The following is a 17,192-nucleotide window of genomic DNA, read 5'->3' as shown; positions in this document are numbered from 1 at the left end:
AATGCCCCTGCACAACTAATACACTCTTGAAAACAAGGAGTCTGTGGCATTTTCCAAATTCTCTGTCCTAATTCAGCTCAGAACTGCCTTCAGTGGGTAGAACGAGATCTTTTCATGGGCTGAACATTACAAACACAAAAACATTAATGCAGTTTAGTGGCCTGGACCAGATTATGTTTGCATAGATTTATTATCATTTAGTTATTAATATTTCCAGTTAAAAAGCCCTCACTCCTAGCTGTGCTGTACTCCTCCTCTTCCTCTGCTGAAGGCCACCTGACAATTCCTCCCTGCTGCACACAACTCATGCTGAGTTATCCAATGTCCATTCTGATACTTAACGTTGTTAATAATGCTCCAAGGCAGGGAACGTGAAGCTCCACCAAGCTCACAGTCACTCAGAAGTCGTAACAAAATCCAATGTTTCTCCCAATGCATTGCTAGAATAGCAGCTCTGTAAGGGTCAAAGGCACCTAAAGGAATCTCATCCAAGTGCTGGAGGAAAAGTGCCTCTGTAGGGAGGCCAGGGAGGACCAGACTCCTGGATCTGCCCCTCGCTTCCCAAGTGACCTTTGGGCAAGTTACTTCACTTCATTTGAGACCTGCAGACACCAGCCTTTCCCAGCTCTGCACACCACACTGTGCAAGTCTGTGCAGCTTATCTCCAAAAAACATCTTCTCCTGGCTCATTCCTCATCTCTCTCCCCATCTTCATTGCATTAAACAGCAGCCTTGAACACACGATTGTGCACTGCTCTGATGAAAATACAAAGCCATTCCCAAGCCATGTTGCCAGCTCAGGGCTTCCCCAGATGAGGAGTCCCAAGTATTGTGGGATTAAATTCAACACAAGAAAACCAAAGGCCTTAAATGTTTTTTCCATCTGACCAGCAGAAAGAAAACTCAGGAATGGCTGGGATATCTCTATTCCAACTGCATATCCCATGATTTTTCTATTACTAGCCCCTGTGCTCTGGAGCCAGGGTGAGAGAGCTGGGGGTGATCAGCTGGAGAAGGCTCTAGGGACACCTCAGAACCCCTTCCAGTGCCTAAAGGTGCTCCAGGAGAGCCGAAGAGGGACTTGGGACAAGGAGGAATGGCTTCCCACTGACAGAGGGCAGGGTTACACTGGATATAGGGAAGAAATTCTTCCCTGTGAGAGTGGGCAGGCCCTGGCACAGGGTGCCCAGAGAAGCTGTGGCTGTCCAATCCCTGGCAGGCTGGACAGGGTCTGGAGCAACCTGGGCTAGTGGAAGGTGTCCCTGCCTGTGGCAGGGGGTTGGAACAAGATGGTGTTTGAGTTCCCTTCCAACCCAAACCATTCCTTGCTTCTCTATCTGCAGTTGCTTAAGAAGGGGAAATGTCCACGTAAAACAGCACCCCAGAGAGAGGGGCTGGATTAGCCCTGAGCCAAAACCTGCGTGTTTAACCCCCTCGTGCCCTACATAAAACCAAGGAGAGAGGCAGACACAGGTCTCAGTGCCAGTACTGAGAGACCCGGCCCACGGCAGTCCTGCAGCCCACAGCACCCAAAGGTCAGCTCCCATGGTGTGAGAAACCCCGGGAGCTGTGCAGGACCACAGTTTTACCAGCGAATCAACAACTTAACAAAATAAAAGGAGAAGCCCGAGCACAGAAGGCTGGGCATGCCAGAGGCTCCAGCATCCTGAGGAGTCTGCGGGCTTTAAGTGCAGGCCCAGGGCAGGAATGCCGGCGGCACCGGAGATGTTCCATCACAGCTCCTCCTGGCCCTGAGGGGATTTCCTTGATTGAATTTCCTAGGATGCAGCCATGGCAAATGGCTCTTCATCACTCATGAAAGCCACCTAATGAGCCTTCCTGCTTTGATTAGGGCCAGTATTTGCTTTGGAGAACAGCAAATGGATAATACCATTTCCTGGGACAAATGCTGGAGTGGAAGGACATAGTGCCTTGATTACTGCTACTGAGTAATGAGGCTGTCCAGCAATCCTGGATCTAACATCCTGGCTCCCACCACCACAGCAAACAATACCTAACGTTACAACTGCTGAAAAGAACTTGGAGATATGTTTAAAAAATAGTCAGTGGGATTGGAGTTGGAAGCTGAAACACTGAAGCACACAGAGACCAGGAATGTTGAGGCATGAATAACCTGCTACAAAATGAAGCCACATCTGGGTCCCCACACTCCCACCTGAATACCCAATGTGTACAGACAGCTGTGGACATGGCTGTAAGAAAACACTTAATGAAACTCCAAAAAATACAAACACTGCTACTGCCACTAAGGAGCAAAGCTAGATCCTCTTTTCCCTTTGTTTGGTGCACAGAAAGAGGCAAGGATTCCAACAGCCACCTAACTTCCACTCCATACAAGGGCTGTGATATTGCTATGAATTCACATTGGGCAGCTTAGACAGGCAGGCATATTCAAGCAGTGACTTCAAATATTTACGAACACAAGATATATTACTATCTGTGAGACTGAGATTAATTTGCAACATGAGTCACAATAAATAAAATATTTCTCTGACATTTTTCCTTGAGCCATTATGCATTACAAAGCAACAAGCCCCAGTAGAACTGTATGTCCCCGTTCACCTGACTTTTATTTTTGCCCCAGGAGGGCCAGAATTGAATCTTCCATTTGATCTGAGCTGAAGAGGAATGTACAGCAAAAAATGTGCAGAGGGAATCTGGGATCTGCATAGAAGGGGCAGGAAAAAAGCCCCGGGACTTCAACTGAACACTGATAGTGCCCTTTACTGCTGAGTTGTTAAGTGTGTTTGTGCAATGGTTTACTTATAACCAAATTCAGGACCTGAAAATGATGAAGCAGCTTCAGCGAGTTTTGTTACTTTACGCCACCGATCCTGACGGTTCTGCGTGTCACGGCATGGAAAGGATGTGGAGAACATCTTCTGGCCTGGTTTTTTACTTCACCAGGTGCAAGTGCAGGCTCCCTGTCTGGTGCCTGCCTGGGGGCTGGGTTTCCTTACCGTGTGGGAACAGGGACCTCGGTGAGAGCTCCCAGCATGACCGCCTGCTGCAGCCGCACAAAGGCAATGAAGGGGCTCTCCAGGAAATCCACCTCCCCGACCAGCACGTTGGAGGCCTCAGCGTCACGAGGCAATTTCTTCATGAATTTATTCTTCAGCTGCAGCAGTGAAAGAGGAAGGAAAAGAAAATTAAGTTGCGTTGGGCACGTTCTTCTCATCTCAGTGCCGTAGCGGTGCACCCTCGGTGTGGATCCAGCCATGGAGAAATGTCATCACCAGGGAAGGGGAAACTCTCAGCAGCAGCCACTGGGTTCTAAAGCTCAGCCTCTGCGAGACGCCTTTGTGTGAACTTCAGCAGCGGCAGAATTCGTGTGCAATTGAAGGCTTTTGAAAACCCTGCCCTCAGCTGGTTCCCAATCTGCCCCTCTCCCTGGGTGATCTCTGGAGATGCTCTGTGTGTGCCTGGCCAAGGGTGAATGGAGAGGGAGGATGTACTGCCAGGAGCACCAGCACCAGGGGGGCACTGAACTGGGCTATGAATCCCTAATGAGCTGCATGTGGTGACTCAAGGAAGGAGAAAAATGGAAAAAGTCTCAGGAAAATACATGAATTGATTAAACAGGAAGAAAACTGCTGGAACTATTCTATCCCTGCATGCTTCAATCAGGATTACCACCAGAAAAAAAATAGTAAATAAGCATCCAGGAGCACTGTGGAGGAAGTCTGGAAAAGCGCTACCAGTTCTTCCACAGTCAGTGGAACAAGGATCATTCAGCAACACCAGGGCTGGTTTGGACACCTGGCTCAGGTGATTCTCTGAGCCAGAACTGACCTGCACGGTTTCCTGTGGCCACCCAGCTCCTGAGGCTGAAGGCTCCAGCCCCTTCCCCCCTGCCAAGCACAGCAAACCACTGTCACTAATTTTGAGGAGGTGCCATTACTGTGGGTTTTTTTAATCTCCAAATGAGTTTTGCAGCACTACTCGCCACTTTCTTAAATCATTTATCAGACAGGTAATGAGTGCAGTCAGCACTTAAAATCCATTCTGAACCATTCCCCAAAGAAGCTTTGGAAAGATCTGACTCCTCAGCAGCATCCAGGAACAAGGGAGGGACGGGGGAGCCTCACTGTCCCCTGCCAAGTTGAACATTATTTCAACCCAACCACTAATGTTATGTTAAAAGCCACAGGTCTCCGGCACTATACTTGCAAAAAGGCACACAACAACCTCAAAATCCCAATTTCCTGAAATGTACTGTAGCACTTGGATCACCACCACCACTCTGGATCAATTGGAAATGAAAGCAGCTCCTAAGTAGCACTTAAGGAAGGTTAATTCCCCCTGGAACTTGAACCTGTCTGTCTCTCTGTTTTTCTGTATCTGCTCACACATAGGTTTAAGATCACCTGATCATCTTCCCACAACTTATCCCATGAACACCTGCCTCCAGGGGTACCTTCTAGGCTCCAGGCTGCTCCATCACCCAAGGATGGTTTAGAGGGCCACCGTGGATTTGGGGAGAAACCAGGCAGGCAAAACTGCTCTCTGCATCAAGAAAAACAGCAAAAGTAAAGGCAATTCCAGTTAACTGAACTTTCTAGACACTTTTCCTTTACTCCTTTCCTCCAGAAAGGTGGCACTGATGGTACTGGAAGACAGTCATTTTCCCTGGAGCTCCATGGAGGGAAAGTACACCACCCAAGCTGACAGACCTCAAAATTGGGAATGTCTGCTTGCAGCTGTGGAGATGAGAAGATGTTCCAAGGGAAAAGTAGGCAATCACTCCCACAATCAATCACAGGACTGCATTCCCAAGAATGGGATCCAGGCAGCGCCTCGCTGTCCATTGCTCCCCAGGAAAGGCAGGAGAGTTTCTCTAAACAAGGCCAATTTCTTTTTTAACCTCAGCAGTGGCTTTGGCACAGATCCCCTGTTGACATGGAAACACCAGGCTGAATACACAGTGTCTACACCACAACAAATAAGAAAGGTTTTGTGCCTCCCTCTGACTGACCGTATTCATTCAGAGCCAGGCTCGTCCCACATCCAAGCCCTCTGGAAGCAGAGATAACACCAGGTCAGGAACCTCCCCTTATATCAACATACATTCCCTTTCTATATGCTGTTGCACCAGCTCAGGAATAGCAGGTCCCTGGGAAAAGAGATTTCCTTTCATGTCCTCTTTATTTTACATGTTAGCACTGAAGGAGTCCTGGTGGTTCAGGCACTCGGAGCTGCCAAGGACATTCTAACAGAGCACAGCCAAAGCATTTCTTGCAGGAGGAGGGACTGGAGTGGGGACAGCAGGAGGAACTTCCCCACTTTCCTATGGTCTGCTGGCACTATGGCACCAGAGGGGCTAATAAAGCATCTACCTGACTCTTTTCAGTCACTTTCCTTCACATATAAGCTGCAAAAAATAAAAGTTTTAAGTGTTTCTAAATATTAAGATGTGGTTGCCCCATCCCTGTAAGTGCCCAAGGCCAGGTTGGACAGGGCTTGGAGAGACTTGGTCTAGGGGAAGGAGGCCCTGCCCTTGGCAGGGGCTGGAATAGATGATATTTAAGATCCCAATCCATTCTGAGATTTTATGAATATGGTGCTAGTGAAAAACTTGATCCAACAACTTGATGGTCAGGAGCTGAGGACTTCTCCAGCCACGAGAGGTCCTGGTTTTACAGACATAGCTCCAGCACCACTGGTGTATCTGGCAACAGAGAGCTGGGAGCCCAGGAGAGGCCAGGAAGTCTAGATGCTCACTTATTAATTGCTATACAGAAAAGAAGAATAAATTGTCCCAAAATGCCACTGCTTGTCTCTCCAGCTGCAAATGCCCAGGGCATTAACTGCAGCCAACACCTCCTACAATACAACAAATGAAGGCAAATGCCTTCTCTGCACTGTTACCTCAGGGGCAGTGCTCTGCAAAAACAAACACAATGAAAGGGAATACACCTCCCTCTTCCCTAATTATCTTTATAAAATGCCAAACAAACCCAAAGCAAAAAACACGACACAAGACACGACACAAGATCCGTGGGCCCTTCCTGAAGCTGTTTCTCATGGGAGCAGTTTGAGCTGGGCCCCAGCAGCTTCTGCAGGATCCTGAGCCAGCCTCTTTGCAATCCCCGTGGATCCAGCCACCATTCCCACGGCACAGAGGGCCAGCTGATGCAAACACCCCTGGGCCAGGCAGAGCTGTGTGGGTCCCTGGCAGTAGGGATGAATCCGGGAGGGTTCTCTGACACGCATGTGAAACCTGAACCTTACAACATCCAGAGAAAAGGAGCAGGAATGCTACAGATCAAGGGAGCATGCTGGCTATAAACTCCCTAGAGTATTACTTGCTCCATTCCAAATAGCATTAAAGGCTTCAGAACAGAATATTAAGGATGTAGGAAGACAGGAAAATCACTGAAGGTACAAAGAAGTTTGGCCAAAGCCTTTTTTCCTCTAAAAACCACAAGCCTCTATGTGTGTAAAACCAGGGAGTGATTAAGGATGCAGGAAGGCAGTCCTGCTCCAATGCAACTGCTATAAACTGACCTCACCCACTGCAGTTCTTACAAGCACACAAATAAATAAAAACTGGCATAATCCGTGTCTCCAGCAGATTGCCCCCTGCCTGTATGGCCTCACTACCTGTCCAGCTTCCAGATGGGAAGCCCAGATAAGAACAGCCAGTCTCCCTGCTGCCAAGGAAAGTGAACCTGTTCCCTCCCTGTGCAGCTTGTGTTGTGGGAACACGATGGATTATTGCTGTGCCTCCTGTATGGCACACTGAGTCCTGCTCCAGGAAGTTGCCAGGCACCACCACAATGCCACAAACTCAGTCAAGGCAGGACTTTGAGTCGATCAGCCATGAAAACTGAGCTCTAAGGTGATGTCTCGAGGTGCAGAGGACAAGGCTCCTACTTGTGCAAAGCTCATCAGCAGGACACAGGCTAAGTAACTGAGAGGCTTTTTGGAACTCTACACTTAGCAAGAAATAGTTCTCACTACCAAGAGCCAGGCATTATGCACATTGGAACTTAAGAACTTTGGAGCATGCTCCCAGCTGCATCTATTAACAGATTTCCCTATTAGGGCTACCAAAACATCTATTTTTATATCCAATTCTGCACCAAAGTCCATTATCTGAATTTCCAGAGACACAGGAGGGGCAGTGGGGACTGTCTACACCACTGAGAGTTGCTGCAATGCTCAGCCTCAGCTTTGGGCTGGTCAAGCATTAAAACCCCAACTGCAATGGGATTAAAAATATAACACAGCAGTTTGTCCAATGACAAAAGCTATTTAATAATACTCCTTCTTCCCCAGGTGTGGCTGTGTATATTATAGGAAACAGGTATTTTGGAAACACAACCAATACAGATGGCACTACAACATACTACAACACTGCATGACACTGAGGTCAGTGTAGAACATGCTGTTCTCCTTCTCTTTCCATGAAAGTGCATTTCTTTAGGCAAATATCTATTTCTTTTAAAACTATTTCACTAGTCTGAACTCACTTTTCTACCTCAATTATATTGCTGTGTCCCTTTCAGGAGACACTTACAGCAGACTGTGACCAGCCACTGCTGAGGGACGAGAGTCATCCCCAACTGGCCAGCAACACTGTACTACCCAAATAATTTTCCAAAGTGACTCATTTGTATTCAGAATCACCATGGGACTAGGGAATGCTCAAAGACACAGACCAGAAAAGAGATTCTCCGAAAGAAACAGCCAGGCTTTGAGAATAACCCACTTTTTGAACCCAGACAAAGGTTTTTTGAAACTTGCACAGAGACCTCATTCAGCCACCAGTTTTCTAAGAGTTGGAATAAACTTACTGTTACCCCTCAGAACGGGCAGCCTTCGGGAAGGACGGAAACACACACAAAGACAGCCCGTATGCCACAGCACAAACATTACCCTAGTCTAACAAAGAGGTCAAGTCCAGGGACATTTGTCACTAGAGGCCAATTTTAACTTGATTACTGACTGCATTTTGGAGCTGCTCTCCCACATTACCTGTCAGCACAGCCTCTCTCCTGCTGGGACGTGCAGGGGGAGGTGGTACTTTTGTTCCACCAGCTGCTGCAGCAGGGACACGTTCCCCTACATGGTCCTGCTCTACCCCATGGCTCCTGTGAACACTCAGCCCAGGGTGTTCCTCTGCGGACCCTTGTAACCCCTCAGCAGGAAGAGGATCCGAAATCCATCACTCCCTGGTTATTTTCCCTCCTTTCCCATGCAGATCAGCAAGATGCCATCTATGTGGTGTCACTTGCTTCAGACCTTGTAAGAGATTAACCTGCTGTTTCCTAGGGTTGGTGCTTAAAAAGAGTGGAGGAACCAGCCACAGGACTCAGAAATACTCACTCCTCTTCTTTTTCAGGGCTAAGCCATTTCCCCAACATCCAGCTCCTCTCCAAACACATCCCTGAGAGAAGGCTGGACCTGGAGCTTACCTGGTCCTTCTCAGGCTTGTCCGAGATGTCGTTGAGGCTGGTGGAAGTCAGGTTTCGGTGAGCCATGCCTGGGCTGCCTGTAAGAACAACGTCCACACCCGTTAAAGCACCTGCTTGGATCCAGTCAGAACACAGAGGCTCAGGCTACAGCAACACCTTTCCTTGGGAGGCTGATGTGGGGAATTCCTGACCCTGACAAGCTGCTTTCTGTCACTTGATGTGGCACAGGGGGGTTTAAGATGCTAACACTTTGTCACCTCTGAACCTAGCAGTCCAGTGACTCCCAGGACAGCAAAACAGTCCAAGGACTTTCCATAATTCCTGCCTGTGGGAGAGAAGCAAAGCAGCCCCACGGTACTGGCCAGGTCACCCAGGACCCACCACAAACCCATCCCTTCACAGGGCTGGGACCGTGCAGGGTACAAAGCCCTGGCCTCAGCTCTCCCACGTGGCTGGCATCTGCCCTGCTCAGCATCCCAGACACTGCCCTCAGCACAGCCAGAGAGGGCGGGTGGCAGCTCCTGCTCCTTTGAGACAGCCCCAGTAAACACCTCCCTCACTCCAAGTAAGCTCATTAACTAAGCTCATGAACCTTAAGCATCTCACTGATTAAAACAACGCATGTGCCACACTGATGGGCCAAGAGTCACCAATTCCTGACACCAGATTCTCCAGAGAGGTGAAGAAACTCTCCAGAGACACAGCAAAATAATGAAATTTAGAACAACCCAAAACAAACAACAAACCAATAGTAAACAAAGACTTCTGGGACGGATACAGGATCAGAAATCACAGCAGTCAGTATGAATTGTAATAAATTATCCTGAAACGTTCCCATCCCTTCTCATCACGTTTGTAGGAACCTGAAACAGCACCAGGAGTTTTTATCCCAGAGTTTCTGACCATGAACTTCGTCGGAAAGAGAAAAAACATTTAAAGAAAAAAATGGCAAGGAGGTATCTACCAACTGAGGCTGCATTTTGAGACAATATTTATTTGATATTATTAAAAGGAATGTCCAAGTTCTCAGTATTCATCAGCTCCCAGCACCAACGAGCTCAATAATAAATCAGCATCAGGAGCAAATAACCAAAGGAGTAGGAATAAAAACTCTGGGCTCCTCAGAGGCAGGTTTTCTTTAGAACATGTGTGGGGATAGATTCAAAGCAGCTGTACCTGCTGTGTGTTACTGCCACATTCAGCAACATCAGCACGGCCAAAGCCAAGCACAATTAGAGAAATCATGTATTACAAATGGGGATCCCCAGCTTCAACTCTTCCTGCTCTTATTTAAGACCCCACTTAGCTGCTATTTTTCCAGATTACATGACTTGGTTGCTTTGTTTATTAGATTCCAAGCTGACTGCTCCCTGGGATATAATGACTTCTTCTGTCAAGAAAGGAGTGTGCCTTTCTCTGCCCTTGCTACCAGCCTCCTTCTTCTAATGGGCTCCACACAGCCACACAGCCAGAGCAGCTCCAAACAAACCTTCTCCTCATGGGCTCCACGCAGCCACACAAACTCACCACCACTCCACAAAAACATGGACTACAAAGTTTGGGCTGCTGAGACCCCTGTGCAGGACTTCTGGCACACAACACTCACCCTTATGGTGTTTGCTAACAAAGGCTCATTTCCTGATCCAGGCCCAGTTCCCACTCCTGTCTCTCTGGCAAAGGTGACCTGAGCCTGTCCATGGCCTGCTCAGCCAAGGACTCGTGAGGGAAGTACAGCAGGCAGTCCAGACCCCTCCATGCTATTATCTCGTCCTGGGAATCAGCTCCACAGTGATCTGTCAAGGGGAATACCCTGGAATTCAGACATTGGTGGCTTCCTGTGGCCACCAAAGAACACCTCTGTGCCAGCAGTGGCATAAGCTGTGCCTTCCTGGGAGGAGCAGTGTGCTCCTCTGGGATCAGCAAGGCTCCCACGAGTCATGTCTGACACAGGGAATCACACAGGAGTGGTGCCAGAGACCTGTCTGGCTCACCCCAGAGAGATCAAGCTGGCAGACTACCTTAGGATAATTTATATGAAAATTAAAATATTTCAGCCCCTTTAACAGCCAAAGGACACTTCAAGAGACAAAAAAAAAAGTGCCAGCAGCCACCTTAGATTACCCTTGGAAGGGAAGTATGGCCTGACCTGCCTGCTTCATCCCAGATGATGGAAGGAAGGAAAACAGAACGAAACAGAGCAGAGGAGGAGACAGTGAGATAAAGTGAACAGCCAGAGCAGCACCGCTCCCCACTGTTAATGCAGCAGCAAGCGTTAGGAGCCTGGCTGGGGGGAATTGCCACCTCCTGGTCGTGTCCTGGCCCCCAGACTGCCCACCCAGAGCCCTGCCCAGCACTTACTGAGCCATCCCACGCTGGGGCTGCGCTGCACTCCCAGTTCATCGTCCAACGTGCGCGTGGCCAGGCAGGGCACGGAGCTCTCGAGGGGGCTGCGTGCTTGGGCCAGGCAAGCAGGAGACAGGAGCAGCAGCAAAGAGCAGGAAGAGAGCAAAGGGGGAAAGTTAAAAGAAAAGAAAATAAAATTATGCCAGAAAGAAAGGCTCAAGCAGTGGTACAGGGAAGGCAGGCAGGAGAGAAGGTGTGAGATCACCAAGGCCCACTCATTTAGATCCTGACATCTCCTCTGCAGCTCCACCTCGCAGCGTTCTCGTGGCAGGGCTGGACACAGCTTTCCATCCCTGGTGTCTGAAATTCAGGCTTCTTTGAAGCACACCTCAAGGAAGTGAGTGAGCAGCTGCAGTGCTGGTGGAACTGAGCAGTTCCAGGCTGCAGCACCATCAGTAACAAAAGGTTTTTGAAAACAGAGATCAGGTCCCAGGAGCCAACTTTTGAGCATCTGTACATACTCAGGCACACCAATCCAGATTTGGAAATGCTTACCTTAGTCTGCAATGCCTTCAATGATGCCAGTACATACACTGATAGAGGTTTTCCAAGCATTCCACGGACATCACCTCATTTCTGACTTCAACTGCTCACCTCTGTGCTGGTATTGTTCAGCTGATGCCACTGTTCAGCTATAAAGGCACTGAGGTCACAGTTCATGTGAAAAACTCTGACCTGACTAATGCTGAACCAGAGGAGCCACGGCTGCCCCAGGCCTGGATGTGTCAAAGAGGCAGAGCTTGGAGTAACCTGGGCTAGTGGAAGGTGTCCCTTCCAGCGGCAGGGGGCTGGAACAAGAAGGTCTTTCAGCCCCCTTCCAACCCAAACTCTTCTAGGATTCTAAAGCAGAATAAAACCCTTTTCCCCCAGCAGCCAGGTACTCTCCTCCTGTGCCTCAGCTGACACCTTGCCAACAGCCTGCTATTCCCACTCAACTGTTTCCAAACCATGCTGCCAGCACAGTGTGAACAAACAGTGCTCAGGAGGTGTTTAGGCAGCACCCACGCGGTGATGGGACCGTGCCATTATTTATGGTGCTTAAACACACACACCTAAACACATCACAGTTTTCTATAGGCTCTGCCAACTTGGGTTTAGCAGCATTTGATCGTTTCTCACTTGCCAAAGGCTCCCACGGGTGTTAAATTATACAAAACGTCGGCGGGCACAAAGCTCTGAAAGACAAATCTCAAAATGGGTAGCAAATATCATCACAGAAGGCTGGCAAATACTGATCAGTCCTCAGGCACCTGCAGAAGGGATGGGAAGCACAGATCCCATGTTATACCATGGCAAACCCCAAGGTGTGCCAACTGCAGAGCTGCTAGAACAGGGTTACACACTGCTCCAGGGGTGCAGGACAAGGGCTGTGCCAGGAAGGGATACAAAAGCCACTCAGCAAAACCAGACACACAAAAACCTGTCAAAAACCCATAAAAAACCCCTGCAGGAGTCCCATTAACATGTGACATGGAAATATCCTTGCTGAACACTTCATACAGCTCAATCTTCTTCTAATGGGAGCAAGGCGTGGAGGGATTGTTTAGTCCAGCTTTGTATGCCCAGAATTTTGACAATCATCTTTTTCCTACTGAACAGACAGCAAAGGAGTGTTGTGATTGCTCCTCCCCCATCCATGGCACACAAGGAAATACCCTCTCTTGCCCAATTCCTTTCCCAGAGCAAAGGGATTCCTGACAAAACATCCTGCCACAGCATGAGCCACGTGAACCTCTATGATGCAGTGATGAAGAGCAGGTGTCAGAGCACACCTTGGCTGTGTCTCTGCCCATCTGATCACCACCTTACCTTCAAACAGAGCAGGGACATGAAACATGGAGGCTGAGGATGACTGGCTCCCGGGGACCACAGAGCCACTCCCATCCCTAGGGAGGGCTGGCAAAGGATAGAGATGCTCCAGGATCAGTAATGTCAAGGAGATGGGCAGTATATCATTCTTTCTTAAGTTCCTGAATTTCTAGAGGCATCTGGGATAACTGCATGGGGCACATTCATCTCAGAAGTAAAAAAAAAGAAACCAAAACATTTGGAAGCCCTAAGAATTCAGTTATTTAAGCACTCTGAACCAAGTGAGATAGAGGCACCTCGGGATTTTTTTGAGCCACGGCCCAGGGTATATTTCCAAATTTCAGATCTAGCAAACAGGTCCCACCCCTGCAAGTGTTCAAGGGCAGGTTGGCTGGCTTGCAGAAGGTGTCCCTGCTGAGCCAGCCAAGCAGAAGGCAGCTACAGCAGCCTATAAAGTTGTTGTGCAAAGGGAAGGTGGATGCTCAGACCTGGTGGCAGCATCAATACTGGATGGACGTTTCACTGACACTGAAATGAAAACAAACACCTACCTGGAAAGAAACTCTAGGGAAATTTAGGAGTGCTTGGGGCCAGTCATTATGGTGATTAGCTATGCCAAGAGACAGCTGCACTCCTGTTGGCCTCATAAAATTTTTATCTGTCCAAAGGACACGCTGACACTCATTGAATCCAAGGTGTATAATCTGATCAAATACGTTCTGTAGTTACTTTTTCATTAAAGTGTAAATAATAAATAAGAGCAGTGACTATTCACGAGGTATTTCCCCTGTATGTCAGTCTCGCCCTCCTCAAGTCTCAATGCACTGTCATGGAACAGAGTGTGCTACACATCCTCAGAGCACATAAATATCCCAGGTGGGAGAGCAGAGACACAACAACATAAAAGGAGTGGCTGATGGCCAGACCAGGAAAGAATTCCTGGAGAATCAGTCCAACTGAGCCAGGACCTGAACGGCCCATTCAAACAAAGAACAAGAAATGAATGAAATTGAAGTCACTTAAAGTAAAGAAGGCCTTTAGCCATCAAAAACGAGCAGGGGCTGAGTGACAATGTGAGGAATGCCCTCTGCCAGCATCACTCTTCCTGGGATAAGCTCTGCCTATAGAGTGCAGGAAAAGGGGTTTGCAGCCCAGGACTGAGGGCATCCGAGCAGCAATAGCTGAAGATGTGTCTGCCTGCTTCTCAGCCTCCCACACACCATGGCCACAGGCCAGGATTGTGCTCCTCACAGCAAACCTGGCCACCAAGGGTCCAGAAGGCTCAGAGTCACGGAGGTGGTAACAGGAAGCAGATGCCTTCCATCCAAGCCGTGGGGAGCACACCACGGGAAGGCATCCAGGAGGCCAGCCTGGCTGGGCCTTGTAGCAATGTGGTCTAGCAGTGGTCCCTGCCCATGGCTCCCCCAGCTATAGGACTCATCTGGCCACGCTGAGCCCCTTCCCTAAAGCTGGAATTTCCTCAGAGTGCTCTCCCTAGAGCCCAGTCCCTGCCTGCTCCATGGGACTCTTGCAGGGATATTCACTGGGAATGCTCCCTTGGCTCACATTATTGACCCTTGTGTCATTCACTCCATCACCACCTTATCAAGGCACTGGGACACCACAAGAGGCATCACTCAGAGCAAGGAACAGGCTCCACATGCACACACACTCCTGCTGCAAAATCAAAGGATGATCCAAGGTAGGAAATATTAATGAAGTGCAAGGGAGGAAGGTTAGGGTGGTTTTAGAAGCCAAACACAGCAAGCTAAGAGGCCTTTCCTGGAGCAAGAAGAAAAGAATTTCTTCACTTGCTTTTATTTCTGGGTATTTTAAAATGGCAACTTTTAGCCCAATTCCCAGACTGCCACAGGAGACAATTGAGAGAACTCCAAGGCATGACAAGAGGCTTAAAACTCCTCTTTTTTTTTTATTACTATGAGCAAGAAGACCCCAAATCTCCACCCAGGGGCAAGCACTGAGTGCCCAGGCCTCCGTAGCTGTCTGCATACACACACACACACACGTGTAGGGACACCACTACCAACATGGCACTACCTATTACACCTTTTTTAGAGAGGAGACGAGACATTTTCACAACGCACATCACAAAACTATTTTAGGACGAATAAAGCAAGATGGAAATCAGCTTTACCCCACTGGACAATGATTGTATGGCAATAAAATGCAAGCTAGATCTTACTGCCAGGTCATTTTTGATTCACAGTGCCATTGACACTGTTACAGACATGGAGTGTGCATGGAAGCTTCGTCTCTGCCCAAATGTTTCAGGTGATCAGCCTTTTAAGGTTCAGGCCCCACCAAAGTTTTTTGTGAATCTCTCTTTCTTATTGTTGCTCCTAAACCAACTCCTAGACGCCAGCAAGAGCAGCCTCCCACCTTCCTGCTGCCCCTGGAGTCCCTGTCAGTCCAGTGAAGATGAGGTTAGAGCGCCGTGCCACGGCCGAAGCAGCTGCGGAGCCCCCGCTGATGTGCCATCAGCACGGTCTCGCTGCTCCCACGGGGGTTAGAAAGCAGTGTCAGGGCCACACAGTTAGTTCTGGGCAGGTGGGTTGCTGTGACAGAGAAGGCCATAGCCAGGGAGCCTCTGCATTACCATTATCGGGGTTGGAAAACATCCTACTTGCACTGGAGACGGTCTTTCCAATGTCAGCCAGCGAGCGCAGGTTGGATTTCTTGGTCTGGTGCCGGTGCTTCCTGAGCAGGGTGTAGGTGACCTTGTCCTTCAGTTCGGATTTCAGCAGCCCCGTCTCGATCTGATTGTCAACGATCATCTCTGTGGCAGCCACAGGAAGGGAGAGGGAGGGAAAGAGGGAGGAGAGAGCAAAATTAACCATAGAGCTCAAAACTGCTTCCAGGGCCAGCAGAGGCAGGGGTTTGGAGCCATTTTCACCCTGCTTTTTTGAAGGCTTTCTTACCATCTCAAAGCCAGGTTTTATTCGTATGAAAATCTCTTTTGGACATTGCTCTTGAAACAGAACATAAGCACTTCCACCCAGCACGGACCACTAACACACACCTATTACATGGAGAATCCCTTCTGTTATTTCCTACATGCCACAGAGTCTATCTCAAAGACCAGGGTAAGACTTAGCTCAGAAACTGAATCCCTTCTGAGCCTGGACTTATACAATAACTCTATTGCAAGTTCCACGATGCTCTCAAAAAGCTTCTATCAGATTGAACAAGGCCTGAGTTCACCTTGCAGGCCCTCAGTAAAATCTAATCTAAAGATAGGAAGAAGTCCTGGAGATGAGCCACTAATTAAATCATTCACTTGCAGGATTGAAGTGATGGCAACTACAAATGGCAGAACTTGCTCCAGTTACCACAGGATATATTATATGGCTTTACTTTTCATGGAGTCGCCAGGAGAAAAGACCCCCAGCATCCTCAATGTCTGCCCACTTCCCATCAATTCCCTCCTTTCTCCTCCTTTATCCCAGAGGAAAAAGGCAAAAAGGTGGCCAGACTTACAAAGAATGTCCCCTGTGCAGTAAAATTCGCATGAAGTTGTTCCCTTGATGACTTGAGTTCATGCACTGTCCCCTGAGGGCAAGTGGCAGCTCATATTTGTCTGCTGGTAACTTTTATTTGTGCTAATAATAAAAGTTATGGCAAGGGGGAGGCAGGACACAGATCACATTTGCTAACTCAGTGAGCCAGAAAGTCATCCTCTACGTGCTGCCCAGGAATTAATGCCTCTTCAAACCCCTAAGGAAGAGCCTAGCTCTTCCTCTCGAATTAAGACAGGGTGGGTATACACACGTAGGTACCCTTACACAACATGTTTGGCAACAGGCTGACCTTTGTTAAGTGTTATTTTAATACAAGCTTTTCTTGCTCATGGTTTTGGTTAGTGATTTTTGGAGTATTTCCTTCAGAACCTTCATTCAAGTTTATCCTTCTCTATCTGGCCCTTCCCTTCCCTGTTGCTGATAAGACACAAACAACAAAGACAGTTTTTCTTTGGAATTTTTATTTCCTGTGTGTCACTACCAGACACCAGCCAAGTGATCATGATTAAATCATCCTGGAAATCCAGTCCTGGATATCCCTACCTGTCTGATTAAGGGTCTGGACCAGCAAAAACACCCTGCTCAGGACAGTGTCGCAGTGTCACAGCAACAGCAGCCACCGATGTGTAATTTAATCTCCTAGGAATTAGATTTAATTTGGGTTTTGAAGAAGGAGATTGAAAGTGACATCTCGAAGGGACTTCAAGAGAAAATTTAATGTTGAGGGCTTAACGTTTTGACCATGAACATCAGCTTCTGAAGCAGGTTCACCTTCAGCAGAAAACTTCAGAGGTTCTTGGGGGGGTTTATTTTGTTAAAACTTTGCAATGCCGTGCATTTGGATACACAGACACAAAAGCAAGGGGAGATAAATGTCACCATAAGCACTTGCAAAACTAAGTTCAAAACTCTGTGTTTATCACCAGAAGCAGCTGTAATTCCAAGTCTTACAATCCAGTGTATGGGATAATTCCATGCCAGGATAATTTTGACCTTACTT

The 17,192-nt window shown here is 48.2% G+C and overlaps 1 protein-coding gene across 4 annotated transcripts in view; it reads right to left on the bottom strand.

Annotated features, from left to right (window-relative positions):
• The window catches only part of SLC4A4 (solute carrier family 4 member 4), a 114,936-nt gene that overhangs the window by 31,076 nt on the left and 66,668 nt on the right, over window positions 1–17,192 (bottom strand). For 3 of the 4 annotated variants that reach the window (XR_015803493.1, XM_088164339.1, XM_088164341.1), the window contains 3 exons: window positions 15,271–15,450; window positions 8,442–8,518; window positions 2,982–3,139 (listed from right to left, as the gene is read on the bottom strand). Coding sequence is in view for 3 of the 4 variants with exons in the window: in XM_088164339.1 (XP_088020465.1) it covers window positions 2,982–3,139; window positions 8,442–8,518; window positions 15,271–15,450 (415 nt within the window). In the remaining variant the exon portion in view is untranslated. The remainder of the gene's footprint in view (window positions 1–2,981; window positions 3,140–8,441; window positions 8,519–15,270; window positions 15,451–17,192) is intronic. The other variant, XM_088164340.1, reaches the window with a different exon arrangement.

The sequence above is a fragment of the Sturnus vulgaris genome, chromosome 4 (assembly GCF_052056855.1).
Source record: "Sturnus vulgaris isolate bStuVul1 chromosome 4, bStuVul1.hap1, whole genome shotgun sequence".
Taxonomy (NCBI): Eukaryota; Metazoa; Chordata; class Aves; order Passeriformes; family Sturnidae; genus Sturnus; species Sturnus vulgaris.
Note: the sequence above shows the minus strand (reverse complement) of the source record. Positions and strands in the feature narration are given on the sequence as shown.